The 19867-nt window shown below is 49.6% G+C and overlaps 4 protein-coding genes across 4 annotated transcripts; 2 read left to right on the forward strand and 2 right to left on the reverse strand.

Annotated features, from left to right (window-relative positions):
- Positions 1–762: 762 nt before the first annotated feature.
- Positions 763–4399, forward strand: BMS1 (Glycoside hydrolase 2 (Mannanase, beta-galactosidase); the record flags this gene model as incomplete). Its single annotated transcript, XM_036780522.1, has 6 exons — positions 763–864; positions 920–1240; positions 1332–1956; positions 2012–2290; positions 2420–3781; positions 3837–4399. 6 exons carry the CDS (start codon positions 763–765, stop codon positions 4397–4399), a joined length of 3252 nt encoding a protein of 1083 aa, XP_036627905.1.
- Positions 4400–4654: 255 nt separating this feature from the next.
- Positions 4655–7972, reverse strand: PC9H_011038 (uncharacterized protein; the record flags this gene model as incomplete). The annotated part of the gene is made up of 17 exons (XM_036780523.1): positions 4655–4680; positions 4731–4793; positions 4846–5084; positions 5144–5562; positions 5608–5740; positions 5800–5844; positions 5894–6023; positions 6072–6278; positions 6339–6632; positions 6683–6838; positions 6895–7074; positions 7134–7257; positions 7318–7324; positions 7382–7512; positions 7561–7719; positions 7772–7825; positions 7877–7972. The coding sequence occupies 17 exons, from the start codon at positions 7970–7972 to the stop codon at positions 4655–4657; spliced, it is 2463 nt and encodes an 820-aa protein (XP_036627906.1).
- Positions 7973–9429: 1457 nt separating this feature from the next.
- PC9H_011039 (uncharacterized protein) lies at positions 9430–12162 on the forward strand (the record flags this gene model as incomplete). Its single annotated transcript, XM_036780524.1, has 17 exons — positions 9430–9462; positions 9536–9554; positions 9613–9773; positions 9828–10016; positions 10064–10224; positions 10280–10473; positions 10522–10730; positions 10778–10802; positions 10856–10970; positions 11018–11113; positions 11170–11177; positions 11230–11313; positions 11372–11423; positions 11475–11500; positions 11554–11900; positions 11950–12077; positions 12138–12162. 17 exons carry the CDS (start codon positions 9430–9432, stop codon positions 12160–12162), a joined length of 1872 nt encoding a protein of 623 aa, XP_036627907.1.
- A 471-nt stretch (positions 12163–12633) lies between these two features.
- On the reverse strand, positions 12634–19848 carry SCC2 (Sister chromatid cohesion protein 2; the record flags this gene model as incomplete). The annotated part of the gene is made up of 28 exons (XM_036780525.1): positions 12634–12693; positions 12744–12894; positions 12944–13043; positions 13095–13122; positions 13179–13361; positions 13409–13548; positions 13599–13776; positions 13828–13963; positions 14010–14091; positions 14361–14486; positions 14541–14681; positions 14731–14824; positions 14872–15015; positions 15068–15178; positions 15229–15666; positions 15723–15869; positions 15926–16118; positions 16174–16376; positions 16430–16534; positions 16582–16758; positions 16811–16958; positions 17008–17084; positions 17144–17342; positions 17392–17492; positions 17547–17975; positions 18031–19345; positions 19395–19623; positions 19674–19848. The coding sequence occupies 28 exons, from the start codon at positions 19846–19848 to the stop codon at positions 12634–12636; spliced, it is 5610 nt and encodes a 1869-aa protein (XP_036627908.1).
- Between the last annotated feature and the right edge of the window lie 19 nt (positions 19849–19867).

The following is a 19867-nucleotide window of genomic DNA, read 5'->3' on the forward strand; positions in this document are numbered from 1 at the left end:
CCTTTTGCTGATGAAATAAAAAATTACCCGTACTTCCTGGATCTTCACGCATACGACGCACTGTACTTCAACGCCTACAGCCTACAGTTTAGAGCCAGGGGAACTCAAGCAAAGATAATTCAGGCTGCGCCGATGATTGACGACGATTGACCGATCGGTCATGATCCCGTGACTACAATATTCCCCTATTTTGATTCAGGATCCTAAAGAAGCATCAATAGACTGCGTCCTGGTACAGCACCCATTCCTATCCCAAGCGTAACTGTAAACCAAGAGCAGCTTGATAAACTCATATACGTGACTGGAACTACTCTCCCGTATATTCTGATAAACCAAATAGCTTCGCAACATGACCATCGTAACAAATCAATCCGAAGTACTCGCCTCCAATTAGTGATAGTGATAACGGATACATTCTATTCCATAGCGCGACGCCGTCTGTCATCTGAGGATACCGACATACAAGATTGTTTAGACCGTCGCTCCTAACGTGTATGGAAATATATATTCACTTAAGCACTACTCTCTCGGTCATGGTAGACACGCAAACTTGATGTGACTACACCAAGGGGATCGGTCCATGGTCAGCGGATGTTGCAATATTCTCCCCTTATCTTCTACCTCTCTATCTTGCCAAAAAGTGACCACTGACACTGTCACTGTGGCCGCGTCGGCGATCGTGCCCATCACGTGAGGAATTTTCGACACATGCTCGCGTTCCATACCGCATTTACCAAATCCGGTAACTCTGTACTTTTTGCTATGGACGATCGACCACACAAGGCGCACAGACCGTCGCAGTCTGGCGCGAAGGTGGAGAAGAAGAAGGGAAAGGAGAAACAGCAAAATTCCTTCAACGAGAAGGTAATCCAACCCAGAACTCACATGCTACGAGAAGCTCACCAAGTTTTATCGCTAGGCTTTCGCACCCAAGTCTGGTCGACGAGCAGAACGTCAAGGTCGACGCAATGTCGAGAAGGACCAGACTCGCTTGCATGTTCCCCTCGTGAACCGAACCCCCGACGATGAGCCTCCACCAGTCATCGTTGCAATAGTGGGTCCCCCTGGTGTGGGCAAGACGACGTTACTCAAGTCTCTTGTAAGGAGATACACGAAACAGACCCTCAGCGAGGCCAAGGGTCCCATTACGGTTGTTGCGGGGAAGAAGCGACGGTTGACCTTTATCGAGTGCAATAACGATCTCAATTCCATGATTGACATTGGCAAGATTGTAGACTTGGTGCTTTTAATGATAGATGGCTCGTTTGGGTTCGAGATGGTGCGTCGGCAACGCTATTCGTTTCTACACACACTGATATGTCGCTCATTAGGAATCATTTGAATTCCTGAACGTCCTACAGTCTCATGGCTTTCCCAAAGTGATCGGCATCCTCACTCACCTCGATCTCATAAAAAAGGCCGCCACCCTCCGTGACACAAAAAAGGCTCTGAAAAAGCGATTCTGGACGGAGATATACCAGGGCGCAAAACTCTTCTACCTCTCGGGGGTGCTGAATGGTCGGTATCCAGATACAGAGATCCTCAATCTTTCCCGCTTCGTTAGTGTCATGAAATTCCGCCCCTTGGTGTTCCGTAACACCCACCCGTACCTTCTAGCGGATCGACTGGAAGATCTTACTCCCCGTGAACTCATCCGAACGTCTAAGGGAAAATGCGATCGGACAGTCACCGTCTATGGGTACATCCACGGTACGAACCTTCGACTAGGGACAAAAGTTCATATACCAGGCGTAGGGGACTTGGATGTCAAGAGCATAGCTAAGCTCGGTGACCCTTGTCCCTTGCCCGATATGAACTCAGAGAAGCGGCGAAAGCTCAGTGAAAAGAAAAAGCTTCTTGTTCATGCACCGATGAGCGATGTCGGTGGGGTCGTTTATGACAAAGATGCCGTCTATGTCAACGTCCCGGGTAGTTTCACCAGAGGTAACGCAGATGGTACGTTGATGCAATACTTTCCTCCTTTATATATGTTTACTAGCATCGAGGGCAGTACCTCAAGGCGAAGGTGAACAGATGGTTATGGATCTCCAAGACGTCAATTCGACCCTGGAAGATGGTGTTGCGCGAAGCTCAATAAAACTATTTGGTTCTTCATCGAAAGCGTTGGTCGTCGAAGACAATACAGGTCGCGTCGAGTACGAACACGAGCAACAAAGTGATGAAGAAGAAGATGATGGTGATGGTGATGACGCCGATTCAATCATTTCTGAGGATGAAGGCTTCTCTGAGGATGAGGAGATGGAAGACGATGAATCTGACCCTTCACCAGGTACCCCGGCTCATACTGGCCGCTCCCAGCGGCGGCAGCCTACTCGTGTTCTACCCTCTATTGGCAAATCAAGCAAGCGCGATATTGAATACGCCGAGAGCGACTCCGAATTCGAATACAACGAAGGAGACGACAACAAGAGGGTTCGGTTTGATGAGACTGATGATCATATCCCGTCAGACGAAGATGAAGACGATGAAGACGGCGACGAGCAGGACGCCGACAATAAGGAGAACCTGCCAAAATGGAAGCGCAATATCTCCCACCTCCTTGAATCTTCGTCATCCCAGCGACCACGGCGGCGAGACTGGACGAAACTTATATACTCGTCCGATCTTACCCCCGTTCAAATTCTATCTTCCAACAAAGAGGAAGACTCTCGCGAAAGCGAGAATACATCCACCGAGATCGACGAGTTCTTCCACGTCAAGAAGAGCGACAGCACTAACGACGATGAAATGTTAGATCAGACCAAAGATCCTCTAAATCCGAAAGCCCTTCAGCAATGGGAAGACGAGGAGATGCTTGACTCGATTAGAAACCTCTTTATCACTGGTGCTTCAGCTGAAGACGCAGATGAAGAAGGCGAGGGACAAGGAGAAGGAGCCAGTTTCGAAGATCTTGAACCAGGCCCCGTTGATACAACCGACGAGAAAGCCCGCGCCGATGCCCTTGCGGCCAAAAAAGCTGAGCTCAAACGCAAATTTGACGAGCAATACGACGAACCCTCGTCTTCCAACGTTGACTTCTACACCGAAAAGAAAGATGAAATGGCTCGACAACTGGAACTCAACCGAGCGGAATTCGCTGCAATTGAAGATCCAGAAACACGCGCGCTAGTGGAAGGATATGCACCAGGCGCGTATGTGCGGATAGAACTCGGCGACGTCCCATGTGAGCTGGTCAACCATTTCGATCCGACGTACCCCATCATCGTCGGGGGCTTGCTTCCTGCGGAGGAAAGGTTCGGGTTCGTACAGGTTCGCATCAAACGTCACCGATGGTATACCCGTACTCTCAAGACGAACGACCCGCTTATCTTTTCCCTGGGGTGGAGGCGTTTTCAAACTGTACCGATATATTCCCTCGACGACCATTCCATCCGCATGCGCATGCTGAAATACACCCCAGAACACATGCATTGTTATGGCACCTTTTATGGACCCGTTACTCTTCCTAATACTGGCTTCTGTGCATTCAATACTCTCACTAGCGATGCTCCGGGTTTCCGGGTCGCTGCCACAGGCGTCGTGCTGGACATCGATCGCTCAGTGAAGATTGTGAAGAAACTGAAGTTGACGGGAGTTCCTCTCAAGATCTTCAAGAACACCGCCTTCATAAAAGATATGTTTAGCAGTGCTCTAGAGGTCGCCAAATTCGAGGGCGCCAATATACGGACTGTGTCGGGCATACGGGGACAAGTTAAGAAGGCGTTGCCAAAACCGGATGGTGCATTCCGTGCAACCTTTGAGGATAAAGTCCTCATGAGCGGTAAGTGTATTGATCAAATCGAGTTCACGGTCGCCCTAATAGCCTCCGTTTCTAGACATTGTATTCCTGAGGGCGTGGTATTCCATCGAACCACGCAAATTCTACAACCCCGTTACGTCACTCTTGCTCTCCGACAAAAATCAGTGGTCCGGTATGCGCCTCACTGGGCAGGTGCGCCGAGATGAAGGCCAAAAAACGCCTCTCAACGTCAACTCCACCTACAAACGCATTGAGCGTCCGGAACGCCGATTTAACCCCCTCAAGATCCCCGCTAAACTGCAATCCGCCCTACCCTATGCCTCTAAGCCAAAGTTGATGAAAGCCCAATCACGACAGACGTACATGCAAAAACGCGCGGTTGTAATGGAGCCAGAGGAAAAGAAGGCCGTGGCGCTCATGCAACAGATACGAGCACTCCGGAAGGACCAAGTTGCAAGGCGGAAAGAGAAGAAATCAGAGCGTAGGGAGGCACAGCGCAAGAAAGCTGAGAAAGAAGAGGCTAAGCAATTGGAGAAAGACAAGGAAAAACGGAAAGAACATATGCGGGCGGCTGGGCAAAAGAGCAAACGCGAGGCGGAGGCGGAGGAAGGAAGAGGCCCCAAGCGGCGCAAGACGTAGACGCTACGCTCCATCGTGTATCACTATATATGCCCCTTGTAATTCGTTGCCAATGAGCGTGCATCGTCTTCCGTCCCAGGTGTAGGTGGCGTTGCCCAATTGTATGCTTACGAACATCACTCGTTTCAACGCAGTGATGTAAATCTAAAGGCGATCGCGATCTGATTTGTGAATTTACATCTAGTATCATAACGTTGGGCATCGAAGTATAACGGCAGCAGCAAGAGGGTGGATTCAGTTCTTCTCAGTGGGATCTTAATTCGGCAAGCATTGGGAATACCCTTGGGAAGTACCATCAGTATCGAAAGTAGGAAGATAAGAGTGTACACACATTGGCTTGAGGTTGTGCATGTGGAACCTGTTGCACAAATTGTGGCTCCTGTCCAACCTTCACCTATCACCAATTCAATGATTCACTAGAGGGTGAAGTACGGTTAGTAACTTACCACCACATTGACCGAAGACAGCTGCGGTAGCGCCTGCGAGCGGTGCGCTGGTACTGGAGGTTACCGGGACCTGAGAGGTAGCTGGAGCACTCGTAGGATCCGCAACGGAAGTTGTTAGGATTATCGAGGAAGTCACGACAGCTACAGACGACGTCGGGGCGGCCGTCGCAGTGTCAGGCGGTTGGGCCCCGGCGGTATCGCCGTAGAATATTCCGCGTCCGTTCGTCCCAAGGTAAACCCTGATTCATGCAAGCAAATAGTCAACAAACGATAACGTTGGATGCTCGTTTGATCTCACCTGCCATGAATCCTGGGGTCACCTGTTAGGACGTTTCCACTAATGGCCCCAAATCCATGGGCAGCATCATTAATCTTTACCCAATTGACTCCCGCGTCATCGCTTCTGAAATACCCAACTCCATCGATGTTTGCGGCCGCGAAGATTGCGGGATAACCCCCTGTAGTGACAGGAGCTCCAAAACCAATGCTCCATGCCTGTGTTACGCCAGAGATACTGGTGAAAGTTGCACCCGAATTCGTTGAGTGGAAGAGGCCTTTATCTGTAGAAGCCCAAACATCTCCAGTGAGGCCAGGGTTGACCAAGACGTCGCTCACGCTGGTCGATGAGCCGAGCGACCCACTCGCGGCGAACGTCGCTCCGTTGTTGGTCGATATATAGAATACATTACCAGAGGCCCCGTAGAAGATGGAATTGTTCTTTTTATCTGAAGCGATGGCGGCATCGGATGGAAGTGTGGTTACTGCGGTGAAAGTAGCTTGATTGCGTGAAACTAGAACACCACTCCCGTCTGTACGCCAAAGAATAGTATCGGCGTCGGCAGAGAAGGCTACTTTGCCGCCATGAACACCATCTGGGGCCCCATAATGTATTGCCCTGTAGTAAAGGCACCTTAGTACCTAAGCTCATGTTTGGCGGACAGGTAAAATGCGCACCATGAAGAGCCGGAGTCCGAAGAGAATGCAACTTGTTTAATCTCTCTGGCACACATTTAAGAGCCCAGTATTCATTGAGAGTACCATAACTCACTCATCACCCGCGCCAATGCGAACTATGTTGGTAGGGAGATTACCGGCGTAGTCAATGTCTTGACTGGTCATCCACTTAGGGTTATCATAAGACTTGAGACGAGGCGTGTCGAGGTTGTCGTGTACGAAGCCTTCATAAGTCAGTACCACTCTCTAGAAGCATTAACGACAAGACGTACCTGTGATATCGGCTACCCCAGACAAGAGATTTGGGCCAGTAGGCGGAGATATCAACCCGCGAACGGAGGTTTCTTCGATGCCGTCAGCGAGCATCCTAAGGGTGACGTTGTGTGCTGTATCCCATTTCTTAAGGTCATGGCTACCGTATATTGTTGCACCAGTACCGTAGAGCCAATGGTTGGAGTCGAACGGATCAATCGCCAAAGCTGATACATTCGAGTCAGTGTTCGCCAAGTTCACGAGGACACGAGGGAGCGAGTCATCACCTTCCATCATCCATCCAATCTGCAGAGTGCCTGGGGTGGTGTCGACGAAGTCAGAGCCCGTCCATGGTGCCAGTGAATTATCGAAGGTGTAGTATTTCTCGAGATTAGGATATCCATTCCATCCCCACAAGGGACTCCAAGTAGCGCCACTGTCATTGGACCGGAATATTTGACCATCTGGCCACCAACTGTTGAGAGCAGCTACCATGACTGTTCCCGGTGCCAGCTTATCGACCGCGAGCCCGCCAAAGCCAAAATATAGATCACTTCCAGAGACAGGGGTGATATCCGTCCCTGTAAAGGGGTAAAGAAGTAACTCTTGCGGCAAATGCCCGCACACTCACAAGTAGATGTGGGGATGTGATACTTTTTAACCGCGCCATTGGTTCCATCGTAAGGTCCAGCTCCGTCGCTATAAGATATATACAGTGTATTCTCAGATGGAGATAGAACACCTTTATGAGGGAGGAATGTCGTGTTTTGACCCGCGACAGCAGACCCTTGTCGAAATATCAGCAAAATGGAACTGGTCTTCAAAACGGTCGCAATCACATACAAGTAGCTCCCGCATCCTCAGAGATGAATATGTTGCTTTCATCTTTGTTGGCCACCCCTACGAACACACGAGGTGTCGCGGCACCAGCGGCACCCGATGTAGAGTCGAAAGTGATCCAAGCCAACCCGACGATTTGGTTGTTATAATCGAAAGGGTCATCAGGATCTGGGATGAATGTGCCTATGGTAAATGTTTCAGATACAATGTACGCGATCATTTGAACAGATGAACTCGTTTACCAGAACTGGGGAAGTTGGCGATTTTAGTCCAGCTTGCACCAAAGTTTGTCGACTTGTAAAGGCCGTTTCCATTGCGCGCGCCAAAGTATAGGATGTTGTTGCTGTGAGGGTCGATGGCCAAACGCTGGGCCACAAGTACTTAGCGATAAACATACTATCGAGATAACATGACCAGGTGTCCTACCTCGCCCCTGATGAAGATGTGAAAATCAGTAGTCAGTAGTTGTTATAACATGGGGGAGACATACATTCCACGCCCAGCCATGTTTCCTCCGACTTTGAAGGGTAGAGGAGAGGAAGTAAACGTGGCGCCATAGTCATCGGATATTAATATCTGGCCATTATTAGGATCCCATGAATTGGTGTACATTCCAGTTGCCTGAAAGTCTATGAGCGTACAATACCAAAACCTCGGAAGCTCAATTACCATGTACAAGCGATTAGGCTCGACTGGATCCGTTGCCAGAGCGTCGACTCCCCATGAATTCCAGTTAGCGTCTCCGACGAAGTCGAGTAAGGGTGTCCAAGAATCGTCGTTGTTAAGTTTGTAGGCGCCCCCGATGTCTGTTCTTGCGTATGCGAGCCCCTTTTGGGAGTTGTAAGTGAAAGACGATGGGTCTGTTTTACATCATCCTCACCTTTTCCTTTTCATTGAAAATGATACCAGGGATGAAGCCACCACCGCCGCCAATCTAGTACTCGCCGTGGGATAGCGAACCATAAAAATGGTGATAGAGACAGACCTTGACATTCTTCCAGGTATATGTTTGGGAATTGATAGCGCAAACTAGGGGGGCAGTGACAGCCGCTATTAGCCCAGCGATGAGCGTTCGCCTCATTGTGGGTTGCAGGTGAAAGCCTTGCCGAAATGTCGTTTCTGATAGGCATTTTATACTTGTAGCCTGTATGTCGACAGGCGATTCAGCGGAGAAATACGATGTACAAAAATAGAAGCATTGGAGCCAATATTTTGCCGCAATGTAGTAGTGTTGCGACGAGGAGGATTTACGAGTTGCGCCGCAGAGCCGCAGAAAGTTGTTGGCTTGACTAAGGCTATGCCTACAGAGCGAGCTATAGGTTTTACAACCAGGACAATCGCAGCTAAAGCTAAAGCTGAGACTTGCAAGCGAGGAGTGCAAGGCCTTTACCACTTGGAATGACGGTTATACATATTTCCCGAGGTTTGGGCTGCGCCGACAGGAGACTGACATGATGCATCCATCCCCTTTAGTCCTTCGAAGCTTTGCCAGCCATGGGGCAGAACATATGCGGCGATAATTCCTCGTATCATAGAGATAGAGAGAGTAAATTTCCAAATGCGGGCAGCTGGTCATTGGAGGTCATTATACAGTAAAACATCCGTGGAGAGTGCCAGGTTGTAACTTGTATGCGTTGGCAAAGTGCGACCGCAATACAACCGCAACACGGAGTATCTTAATTCGTGGCATAAAAACCATCGTTAGCTTAAAGGAGGTCACTAACTCCCGAGGACAAACGACTCACGTTCATGAGTGCTCATGGAGGTGGAGAACCAAGCAGTGGGCGTACGAATAAGTAGATTCCTCTCACGCCATCTCTTTGGCGCCCGTCCGGACTGGGCAACCCGACGTGTCCAAATCCACACTCTAAACTTCTCTTTGTTGCATTTATGTGCTTGGGGGCTTGGGCAATGTTGGTTTTCGCTGGGCGAGGGTGGCCGTGCCTTCGTAGTTAAAATGTCAGCATTCCGGGCAAATACAGTTGATGAAGCGGAGGATGGGGTCATAGCAGCCCCGGTTACGCAAAGTGAGTATTCGCCCACAAGCTTGGACTACTTGCCACTCGATACTCTATCTTGAGTGCTGATTTTTTGAGTCGTCACGCCTGAGAGCGGCTCTGGAGAAGGCTCTCTCGCTATCAGGACATGATCCCCGTCGACAACGTTGGTTTTGCCTCTCTATAGGTTGAAGCTAAAGACCTTTTACGAGTAGGATCCTATATCCCCGTAATGGCTCGCTTCACGCTCAAGGTATTCGAAACGACATGTAAATTGTTCCTCGCTACGTGACTAGTGGCGAGAGACTAACGACCGGCATCGAATGGTGATTGGGTAAAACAGCACTTGTTTCGCCAAGCATACCCAAGTGTCGTCCTTTGAATTCGATACCTTGCCAAACGTTTTGGAACCCAGCTATCTAGCCAAATGGATCGCGCTATTTTGGAAGCATACCGCCAGCTACTGAGCACACTATCATAGCCCATTATCCGTAGAGGAGCGGCGGTGTTCTTCACTCTTCATTTAGGTATATAATAACAGATGGCTGTTGTCAAACTTCAGAAGATCCAACAGGTAGGTTCTCGTTCTACGTATCGCCTTTGACGTTCTCATAATCCGGCGTTGGTTAGGGACTTCTGCTTCGTAGACGGCCCAGTCTGTGACAAGTGAGTGATCGAGCTCTATTTTCTGTATGGAAAGGCTGATATTGTTTGCTCGCGATAGCCGCAAAGATGGGACGATTCCTAGCATCGCTGTCTATCGTTGTGACATATGCAGTCCTCTCTCTGGGGAAGCCTGCTAATGACTGGAGCAAGCCGTGCTTCCATGGCGAATGTGCCTATGATATGCCCGAGCATACTGGTCATTCTGGCGCTCTAAAGATCGTTAGTCCCGACATTTATCAACGAAACGAACTGCTTACGCAGGTGCCTTTGTAGTTCGGGTCTCCGCGTGCCATTACGGACGTAACGCCTGCTGCAGGATGGGTGATCCTCGACTGCGACCCTCACTCTCTGGATCAAGAGATCCGTCTTGTCTGCGCGAGTGATGACGCAGATGCTTCGGGTTGCAACCATATCTTTGATCATGGAGGGCCAGAAGACAAGCTCGTCCGCCTCCCTGAAAGCGTAAGCCAATCATCGAGGTTACCCATCACTTTCCAACCTTTGTATAGTGTGGCGGCGGCCCTTTCTTGCGTATCGCCAACGCCCGCGTCTCAGAGGACCAGTCTATTCCCCATCATGCTGCTGGGAAAATATCCAGACGTGATGGTGCATCACCGACCGTTCACGTTATCAAGATCGATTCCAACCTTGCTGCCATCGATGCTGCCAAGTGAAGACGCCTTTTACACATCTGCGTAATATATACTGAGATTCAATACTTGCAGAACGGGCACCGTCAGCTTTGTATTTGCCGGCGCCAATGTACCTGGCGTTGATGGCTCTGCGGTTGGGGAAGGCCTTGATGCTCGTGGCCTTTTCGATTGGATCTCCAACGCGTTCAACACTGTCAAAAATGCGGTCGTTAACGCTGCTAACGCTGTGGCTGATGCTGCCAAGGCAGTGGTCAAGACTATCAAAGGTGTGTAGCGTATATGTTTCTCACTTCTGCCCTCTGATTATAGTGCAGAAGCGACTTCTTTCACAATCAACCCAGAGCATCTCCTCAAGCTCCAGCACCACACCGACCACGACGTCGTAGTATTCCAGGCGCAGTCTGAATTGCCACATGGCTGTGCCAACGGCGTAGAAGTAAGCCTTAAAGTAGAGGCCGGCGGCTCCATCGATGCCGATGTGAAGCTTGGCCTCGTCGTACATGGATCGGTTATACCTCCCCAAGTGAACCTATCACCTAGCTGCTATGAAATTGACTAATCCCCTCGTAGCTCGGTGATTTCGCTGTATATGCAAGTGAGTGCTAGACAGCGCGGAAGGGATTGTATATATAACCCCCATCGCTGCAGTTGTGGACGCCAAAGTTGATGCTCATCTCCATGCTCATGCCTATGTTCATGGCCACCTTGACACGGGAAGAAAGGAGTTGTTGAAGTTCCCAATCACGCCCATCCAGATCCAACCGTAGGTGTCGACCTTCACCCTCGACGTTCTTCTCTCAATATCTCCAGGATATTCTCTTTGGGCCCGGAAATTCGCCTCGATGCTCGCGCCGAACTCGATTTGGCTATCGAGGTGGACATTGATGCGCACCTCAAGTATAATGTGTGCGTATTACTCTTATCATTATATGCGGAGACTAATGTGATATCTTCGTATGTAGCAATAAACGTGAGTCCAGACCAGTATATTGGACATTGGGCTAACGGTTTCAATTCCAAAGTTGAGTTTTGGTATCCAAAGGATGTCAACCACGAAGTCAAACAGGCAGTTGATGGAGCAAATACTATCAAGTCAGAGTCAGCCCGTAAGTCGAGTTCATCGAGTTCCAGTTGCGCATGACACTCACAATTTCATGCCGATAGCATTCAGTATCTCGGCGACAGCTGGCTTGGCAGCGGAGGCAAACATCAAGGGGTAAGTGCCAACAACCCCTTCGAAGTCGTCTGGTTTCTTAATTGCCTATAGCCATTTGATACCTCAGCTCCATCTGGGTCAGGCGTTTCATCATAGCCGGGGTTAATGCTCTACTCATTCTTCTTCATAGGCTTCAAGCTCTTGAGCGGAGCTGTTGCCGACCTGAGCGCATACGTGGAAGTGGATGTTTGGGCTCAGGCGGATGTGGTCGCTCAAGCTTCGGCTCACGCTTCGCACAAAGCACGGGAAATAGGGGGGAGAAGTGTCTCTACACGCGATTTTACTCCGCCATACCTGAACACGCGCAACAACAACCTCGATGCTAGGAATGCTGGGGCCCAGTTTATGGGATGTTTGACTCTTTCTGCTGGGTTGAGTGTCGAAGCAGGCGCCAAGGGCAGTTTCATTGGTGGTTTTACCGCCGAGACTAAGCCGTGGACGATATGGCAAACAAAGACTCCAATTCAAATCCTTCACGTCAGTCCCACCCCTGGTGCCCGTGTTGTAGTCGCTAACTTTGTCGTAGAAATGCTGGGGTGGCGCCGTTGGCTCGGCCAAAGTCCCAAAGACTCTCCAGAGCAAAGGCACGGCTTTGACTTGTGGTGCCGGTAGCGCCCCAGTTTCTGTCCCGAAAGAACAGACGGAGGCGAAAACGTGAGTCTTGTCAACTCTGTTTGACGCACTATATCATGCTGACCTACGACCATGTGATAGGCTTGAGACTGCCAAAGCAGGCTAAGCTCCTTTGGCAGCATATCAGTATATTTGTATACTCCTTCTAAATAGCTGTCTGAAAAATGTCAGGACGTGATACTTTGTTTGTCTCGCACTACGTTCCAGCACAAGAGTATCCATTCTGGTTATAGACAGCTTCTGTGTATCAGGATGTTTGGACAACCTTCAAAACAAAACTGAGAAGCATGCATCACGATCTTTGAGTCATCTGCAATGGGTCGACGGCAGATCTCTCTGTCTTGTAATATTCTTGTAGGCAACGTCAATCCTGCGATTGAAAGATGGCTCTGTTCTAGGACGTAGCCTTTTCAACCCATATTTGAAATGCGGCGCGCAGTGTACGTAGACAAATGTTATTACAGTGATTTAGCATTAGCATTACATTATCTAGATAAGTTATCATCTACACAACAACATAATTACCATAGGCGACCAATACAGTTTACAAGTATAAGTTAGCAATTCATCGTCCACACTAGGAGAATTCGTCGTCCGGTTCGGCTGTGACACCATCTTCGTTCCATATGTCCAAGAACTTAAGACACATCAGCAATGAACCAGCAGCACATGTCAATTTCCACTTACTCTTGCTCGTTGAGCAGCCATGTCTTCGCTTGTCAGGAGTGGCGTCGATGCAAAAGGCAGACGCTCCCATGAAATAGGGGTTTCGTGCCGACGCACAGCAGCCTTGTCGCCAAGCGCACTCTTTTTGCCGATGATAAATTTGTTACATTTACTTGAGAGGGATTGAGAACACCAAGTCTCGCATGATGGCAGAGACTTACTCTTCCGATATTCCGTAAAGGCTTTTGAGGTAGGCCTTAAGCAGCATCACCATCCCAATGATAACAGTTGCCAACATGGTTGGAGGATCAGGGGTCCCTACTGGAAGCGTGCGTGGTGAGTGGGGGGAAAGGATCTCGCAGGAGCCCCTACCGTCATTCATAGATCCAGGCTGATTTGACTACGTGCCAGGCGTGTTAGGAATTATCGGAAGTTTACTTACGACAGGCCACTCACTGGATCAGCAGGAGCCTTAAGTTGCGATAGCAGATGCGACGGGGAAATTATCTCCAGTAGTTGGGTGCCAGTAGTAGATAGAATGGCGGTCAAGGTCTTTATCACAGTCATCACTTCCTCCTGCGTCTTGTAGTCCAAGGATGCAAAGTTCTCGGCCATGAAACGCGTGAAATCGACGTCATCCTATTGCTCAATGAGAAGGATAAAGGGTCAAGCGGTTGCGGACTTACCTGCGTGCATTGCTCAGATGGTCGGCCCTCGAATACTTTTACCAAGGATCGCAAAAAATCCTGTCTGGAAGCACGCTTTTCTTTTACTAGTGAATACCATCGCTGGAGAAGGGCAGTGGGAGTAGGTTCCATTCGGTAACCTAAAAGTCGTGTTGGGATTTAAGAGCTATCGTGAGAAGGGATGTATCACCTTGGATGGGACCAGATGCTATCTTTCGTTGATAGACAAATGAAGCACGAGCACTATCGACGTAGCGGGAGTTCAGCAGGGACGCATGTTTACTGTGTAGGATCGCGTGCAGTGCGCTGGCGCGATTACTCAGAGCAGCATTGGAACTAGTCTCCAATGCTACGATGACCGGAACAGACTGATTTACGTCAGCGACGAATTCCAGGCATACGGTATGGCTGAAACATACTTGAAGGGGGTGGGCAAGGCCTTGTTTAATGGTAAAGGTTAGGATATCTATTGCTGCCGCTTGGATTTGCCAATTCTGGGACAGAGCAGCCTCAAGAATTTGGGATAGGTATCGTTGGACGACGGCGGAGCTTACGCTATGCGATACTCAGCAACATGCGAACTATGGAAGAGACCACTCACCCCGAGTCGGCGAAACCATCCGTGTTACCAACAAGTTCTTCCATATCGACGTCTTGGGATTTGGATTTGCCCTTGGTGGTTTCTACACAAGGGAATCAGGCTGCAAACACACTAGCAAAGTCTCGAAAATTTGCCTTTTTCTTTGTTCGAATGTTTTAATGATTCGGATTCCAGGAAATTTTGCATGATCTTCAACAATCGAGCTCTCCCGTCCTCCTCTGGGGAGGCAAAGATAGCATCCATAACAGCAGCGGAACGCTCTAGGGTCATTAGCGTTGGCTGCGCCCGAAACAGAAAGCCTGACACATCTCAAATGTCAGTAACGAAGTCATATCATTGCATAAAACGCACCTAAACACTGCAGAATCCTTCCACGAAGGGTCGCATCGGTATACTTATCATATAGCTTTAACAGGCTGGCATATATGTGTTCCATGATAGAGCCTTGGGTGACGCTATTCAGTACGGACGCGAGGCCTATATGGCTGTTAGCTATCTGCCGAGGGGATAATATCCGCACGGACGACGAACTTGGGTTACTCTCACGGAGCCGATCGAAATTGCAGTGTTCGCCGAGAAGGGAAACAATGAATATGAGAACAGACTGTGCCTTGGCTTCATTGGGCGTCACTGGTTTATCACTGGGTTGCTGGATGGTTTGCTGTAGTCGAGCTGAGACATTATAAGAATGTATGTGAAGAGTGATTTAGTTGATGTTTACCATTGCATGATTTCAACAACGCGGCCAGGCGGGAGAAATCGTGGGTGAGGTGTTGCACAACGGTACACATGCATGCAACGGTTTCTTGCAAAGCCTTTTCTAAACTCAAGCAACGTCGAACCCAAGAACTTGACGACGCACCAGGATGCCCCCTGACGGCTTAACAATCATGGGTTGTAGAGTTATCTGCAATTCAGCGCCAAACTTGGCCTCGGTCTTCGGCATGTGCGGGATAGAAACGCGAAAGATCTTGAGAAGGTAGTCGGAAGTAGCCTGCTCTTCGGCCTAATGAACCTGGTCAGCGGAGGAAAACTGTGAAATAGAAAGCGTAGCGCACTGAAGTGGCATTTTTTAGGTATGGTAGGAGGGTTGATGCGTGCGAGCCGGAGAGTATGGCAGGATAGGCCAGGGTGAATAAGTAGATGGTTCGTATGCAATTAAGAACCGTCTATGCGCCAACATCAAAGGGCGAAAGGAGGTCAAAGAGAGAGGACTCACGAAGCCAGGCAAATCGGAATCATCGACCAAACCATCTATTAGTGCCTCACATATTTCAGAGTAATGTGCATGAAGAGAGGCCGCTTCCGAATCTTGTTTGTCGGCCACAATTCTATGTAATGTATCCTCAAGCGGCGACTGGCGGTCCCTGAAGTTGGCGGCGACACCCATGACCACTGACACTCTGTTTAGAAGCGGTGCTTTGGTGCTTGCATTGTGGCTTGAACCACCCTTCTTCAAAGCAGATGGCGGAAGCGGATTCTGAAACCACAGCTCTTCAATCGACTTGACCGCAAGATCCTTCACGGTGTCGTCTTCATCGAAATTGCGCAGTACTAGACGGGTAGCGATGTCAATACGCCTTGGTATGTCCTCCGTAGCGCCATAGAAAGCCTTCAGCAACTTGATGACTCTCTTACGCACAGACAATCCAGTGTCCTATAAGCAATGAAGCAATGGAACGGATAGCAAGCCGCAAGGAAAACAAGGCTTACTGCAATTCGGTCGGCAATTTTCGGATAATAGTCGCTAGCGACCTCTGGGGAATCCACCATATACTTGCCAATAAGTTCGACGGCAGCGTCACGCACAGCTGGTGAGCTGTCCAAAAGATGACTTTCGATAGCACGCCGCACATTTGGCTAAAGTGTTATACTCAGAGATTGCGGTCGTTGATTAGTCCAGATGAAATACGGACCGCTGATAAGATGTTAGCATCGCTGGTAATGATTTGTCCAAGCGCCCGCAAGGCCTTCGTCCGCATGAATATAGCTGGTGCGTCGAGAGACGTCAAAATGATATTGAGAATAGGTGTGAATGAGTTGCGTAGCGCCTGAATCGTCCCAACCTCTTCGGACATTCGATCGACGCGGGACACTTCGTCTTGCGACCTGTGTATGGTCACCTTGTGGGTGAATAGTAGTAAACTCGAGGAGTTGCACCTACCCAACGTCAAATACGTCTGCCCCAGCATCTTTCCAAACATCTCTCATCGCAGCCTTGATGCTCCCACCGAAGGTCAACAACCGTTTACTATCCTTCAGGTTGAGGTCTCCATCATCTTCCTGCTTCGTCACCCAAGCGTTGATTTGTTCAAGCGCTCGTGAAAGCTCTTGCCCCAAAGTTGCCGCAGTTAGTTCGCGAGCACTCTGCAGCTTGAGGTCAATAAGGAGGATAAAGTCAGTCGCTCCCGGCAACGCACATCATATGCCTGATCCTCGGATGCTCGCTTGCTGAGGTGTGAAGCTACATCGCGGTGAACAGCGAGCAATTTATCTAGATGGCGCTGGCTGAGATCTGCAACAATCTGTGCGCCACTTAGTGAATGTCATCATGGTTACATGTATCCCTTACCTCGTCCAAAGGCTTCAAAGCCTTGACCTTTGAGTCGGGATTGTCTGACACATTTTGAACTTTGAGCGCACTTGATCGAATACGAGCCGCAATGACGCCAAGATGGTCAAGTGCAATGGTTTTGGCCGCATTCGTATCCGTTTGAGTAGCCGAGTTTACATCGTCAAGTGATCCAACCTAACATGCAAAGATCAGGACGGAAAGCCCGCACAACAGCAAACGAACAGACCATGAATTTACAGGCGATGCTGAGCAGCAATCCTGCCGCAGGCCATTCTGGCCAATACAAGACAACAAGTAAATCGGAGATGAGGTTATCGAAAATGGTCCTATATTCGGCCTCGTTGGAATTCTTGGTGGCTTTGCCCTTCCCTGATCTGGTGGCGAGATTTGCGGAGCGTCCAAGAAGCAGATTAATAAACCCACCTAGTAGTTAAGAAGAGCACGATAGTTTTCGCGGACTTGATGGCTGACTCTAATCCGGTCGTATATAACTTGATTTCCTGCGTTGAACCAGTCAACATATTAACACGAATGCCATGTTCGACGAGAGCCAACGAACCTCGAGATCATGTTCATCAAGGAATGGCTCTTCCACTGCTTGCTGGCTCTCCGTAAAGCTCTCCTGCCGTTTCATGGCAAAGCTTTGCTGTCGGGCCTTTGCAATTCTTCTTGCCTCTAGTCTGACATCATGGGCCGATGTCTGGACTAGTTGAAGCAGGAGAGCAGATACGGTCCTAATTGAACGACCATCCCGAAGACTTGAATGCTGTTAACGTGCATGCCCCCAGAGGACAGATAAGAGCGTACCGGAATTGCCCTGCCTTCTGCTTAGCATCCGACAGCTTGATCAACGAGGACAATATCTCCTCGATTATCCATGACCGTTGTTCTTCGTGGTTAGCAAAAATCTGCACAATTTCGCTTACTCAGTGAAGGTGTGGTGATGCGAGGAAAGGACCTACACTACGGATAAGAGCCAGAGCATCCAACCTCAAACCCCTCATAGCACTCTTTCCAAATGTGTTGAGCACAACACTGTCCTTCTTGCCTTTCGTATCCCCTTCTCCGGAATCAACGACAAAGAAAGGTCCGATTGCAATATACACCGCCTGGATGATGATGGAATCGGACATTGCAACGGTCTCTGCATTGATCAGTGAATTCACTCGGGGTAAGATAGAGGAGAGGGCCTGGAATACCTCGCCCAGAAGGCGACGATTGTTCTTGGCCTTCGTGGAGGAGGCGGTGGTAGATTTAACGAGATGATAGAGGGTTGGATGAGTATGACTGGCGTCGAGATCTGTCGAGGCTTCAACGAAGGGATAGATCGCCTTCGTCAATTGATTCTTGACTGTCGAAAGGCAGGATGTGATTAACTCCTCCGAGTAAATCTACATAGAAAGGGATCGAGTTAGAGGAAGAATCAGAGAAGCTTTCGCTACGTACTTGTTTCGGCAACCTATCGCTAGCTAGCAATGCCATGCAGCAGTCCGCAGCAAGGACACTCTCTTTTGCCAACTCCAGAGTTCTAGCCAGTTTCTCAAAATCAACTTCGACATCTGCAGCGTTAGAAGACTGCGGGGCGGAAGGTGGGAGTGGGTCGTCACTATCTACAGGCGTCTTGGATTTTGAACGCCGTTCAGAGACCTTCTTGGATTTAGCTGTAGGTTTTCGAGGAGAGGCTGTCTTCTCTCTCTCCTGCGTCTGCTTGATCACCGGCCCACCGGGGAAAACATCCAAATCTTCGCCCGCATGCACACTCCGCTCTACGATTTTCAGAATGCGTGATAATATACCTACGTCGATACCAGCCATCCTACCCTTCACCCGTGGCGTTCCAGGCCCACCGCTGAGTCCTTGCATACGCTTCGGCGGTCGTGCAACTTGGGTGATGTATTTGGTGAGCTTCCTTATAATACCTGATTGCAGAAGGGGGTGTTGCGGGTCGACTGTCAGGGGAGAGAAGAATGCTGATGGAAGATCGGTGATATCAACGTCGGTAGGCAAGGAATCCTCTGCCTCGAAGATGTCCTCTATGAGAGATATCAGTCTTTCCAGCGGAGCCCTATCGTCCCTATCACCAGTGCGTTTGGAGGAGGATACAACATGGTCCTGGGATCGTCTGATGCTTGTATCGTCGACAGAGCCGTATCCACCAAATTCATCACCTGTATCTTCTTCACTGCGCCTCTTCTTTGCGGGTGTTGCCCAAGGTACAGTAGGTATCTCGACGCACTCCATCGTAAACTGGCGCTTTGGAGTTTTAGGTGCAGTGACAGGAGTAGGTGGGATAGAAGGAGAGCTAGTATGAGGCGTCAGCGGTAACTGAGGTTTACTGGCGAGCATGCGTTTGAAAGCAGGAGGGGTTACAATCTCTATTACAGGTTCAAGCTTGCGTTTCCGGGGAGTGACAGCCTTGAGAGACAGTGGATCAGGGCTTTCAGGTGGTATCGACTGCGGCTGTTGTTTGATGCTCTGCTGGGGATGGGTTGTGTGCATTTCGCGCGACTTGTCTTCCAAAAAATGATTGAAGAACTGGGTGGATTGCTGGGGGCGGTGATTGAGTTGGTTCTGTGAGTTTTGAGACAGAGGTGCGCCGAGCGCATATGCTAATGAAGACGAAGCGGTGCTAAACCCTGGTGGTGGGGGAGTTGGGTATGCATTGGAGGGAGCCATATGCTGAAATACAGATTGAGCAAAAGGATTGGTCGCTTGTGAAGTATGTGGCTGCCACGCCGAAGGACTATGGTGCATATATGCGCTGGAAACCATTACTGACACCATACAAACCGCATATATGGAGTACTTACGGGTCAACCTCGTTCCGCAACAATCTGACTGCATCGTTCCTCGTCCTTTGCCAGTAGGCGGATTGGGCATCGGCGTGTTGTGGAGATGAAATATATTCGAATTCCTGTGAGTACTCCGTGTATTGATTTGGACTCCCCTGAGGAACGTGGCCGTACGAGTTATAATACCCGGGTTGAGCGAACGACGGAGGGGCGGCGGTCATGCTCATGGTCTCAAGATGTCTCGCAACTATCGTAATCGTTGTTATCGTCGCCATTCCCATCTGCGAGAGAGCTTACCATGCACTGAAGGGGTTGCTGAGGCAGTTGGGAATACTGCCAGGAGGCGATGAGCGTCCTGTACCGAATCCGCTGCCAAGCGATTCACGGGAGCTTCTGGGGAAGAGTGATGACCATCTGTGCGTTGGTTACTCCTCTGTGGTTGTCGAGGGTACCAGTTGCTGCTGCCTTGCATCGTCGCCGTCAACGATGAG

Source organism: Pleurotus ostreatus, assembly GCF_014466165.1.
Source record: "Pleurotus ostreatus strain PC9 chromosome Unknown scaffold_8, whole genome shotgun sequence".
NCBI classification, from domain to species: domain Eukaryota; kingdom Fungi; phylum Basidiomycota; class Agaricomycetes; order Agaricales; family Pleurotaceae; genus Pleurotus; species Pleurotus ostreatus.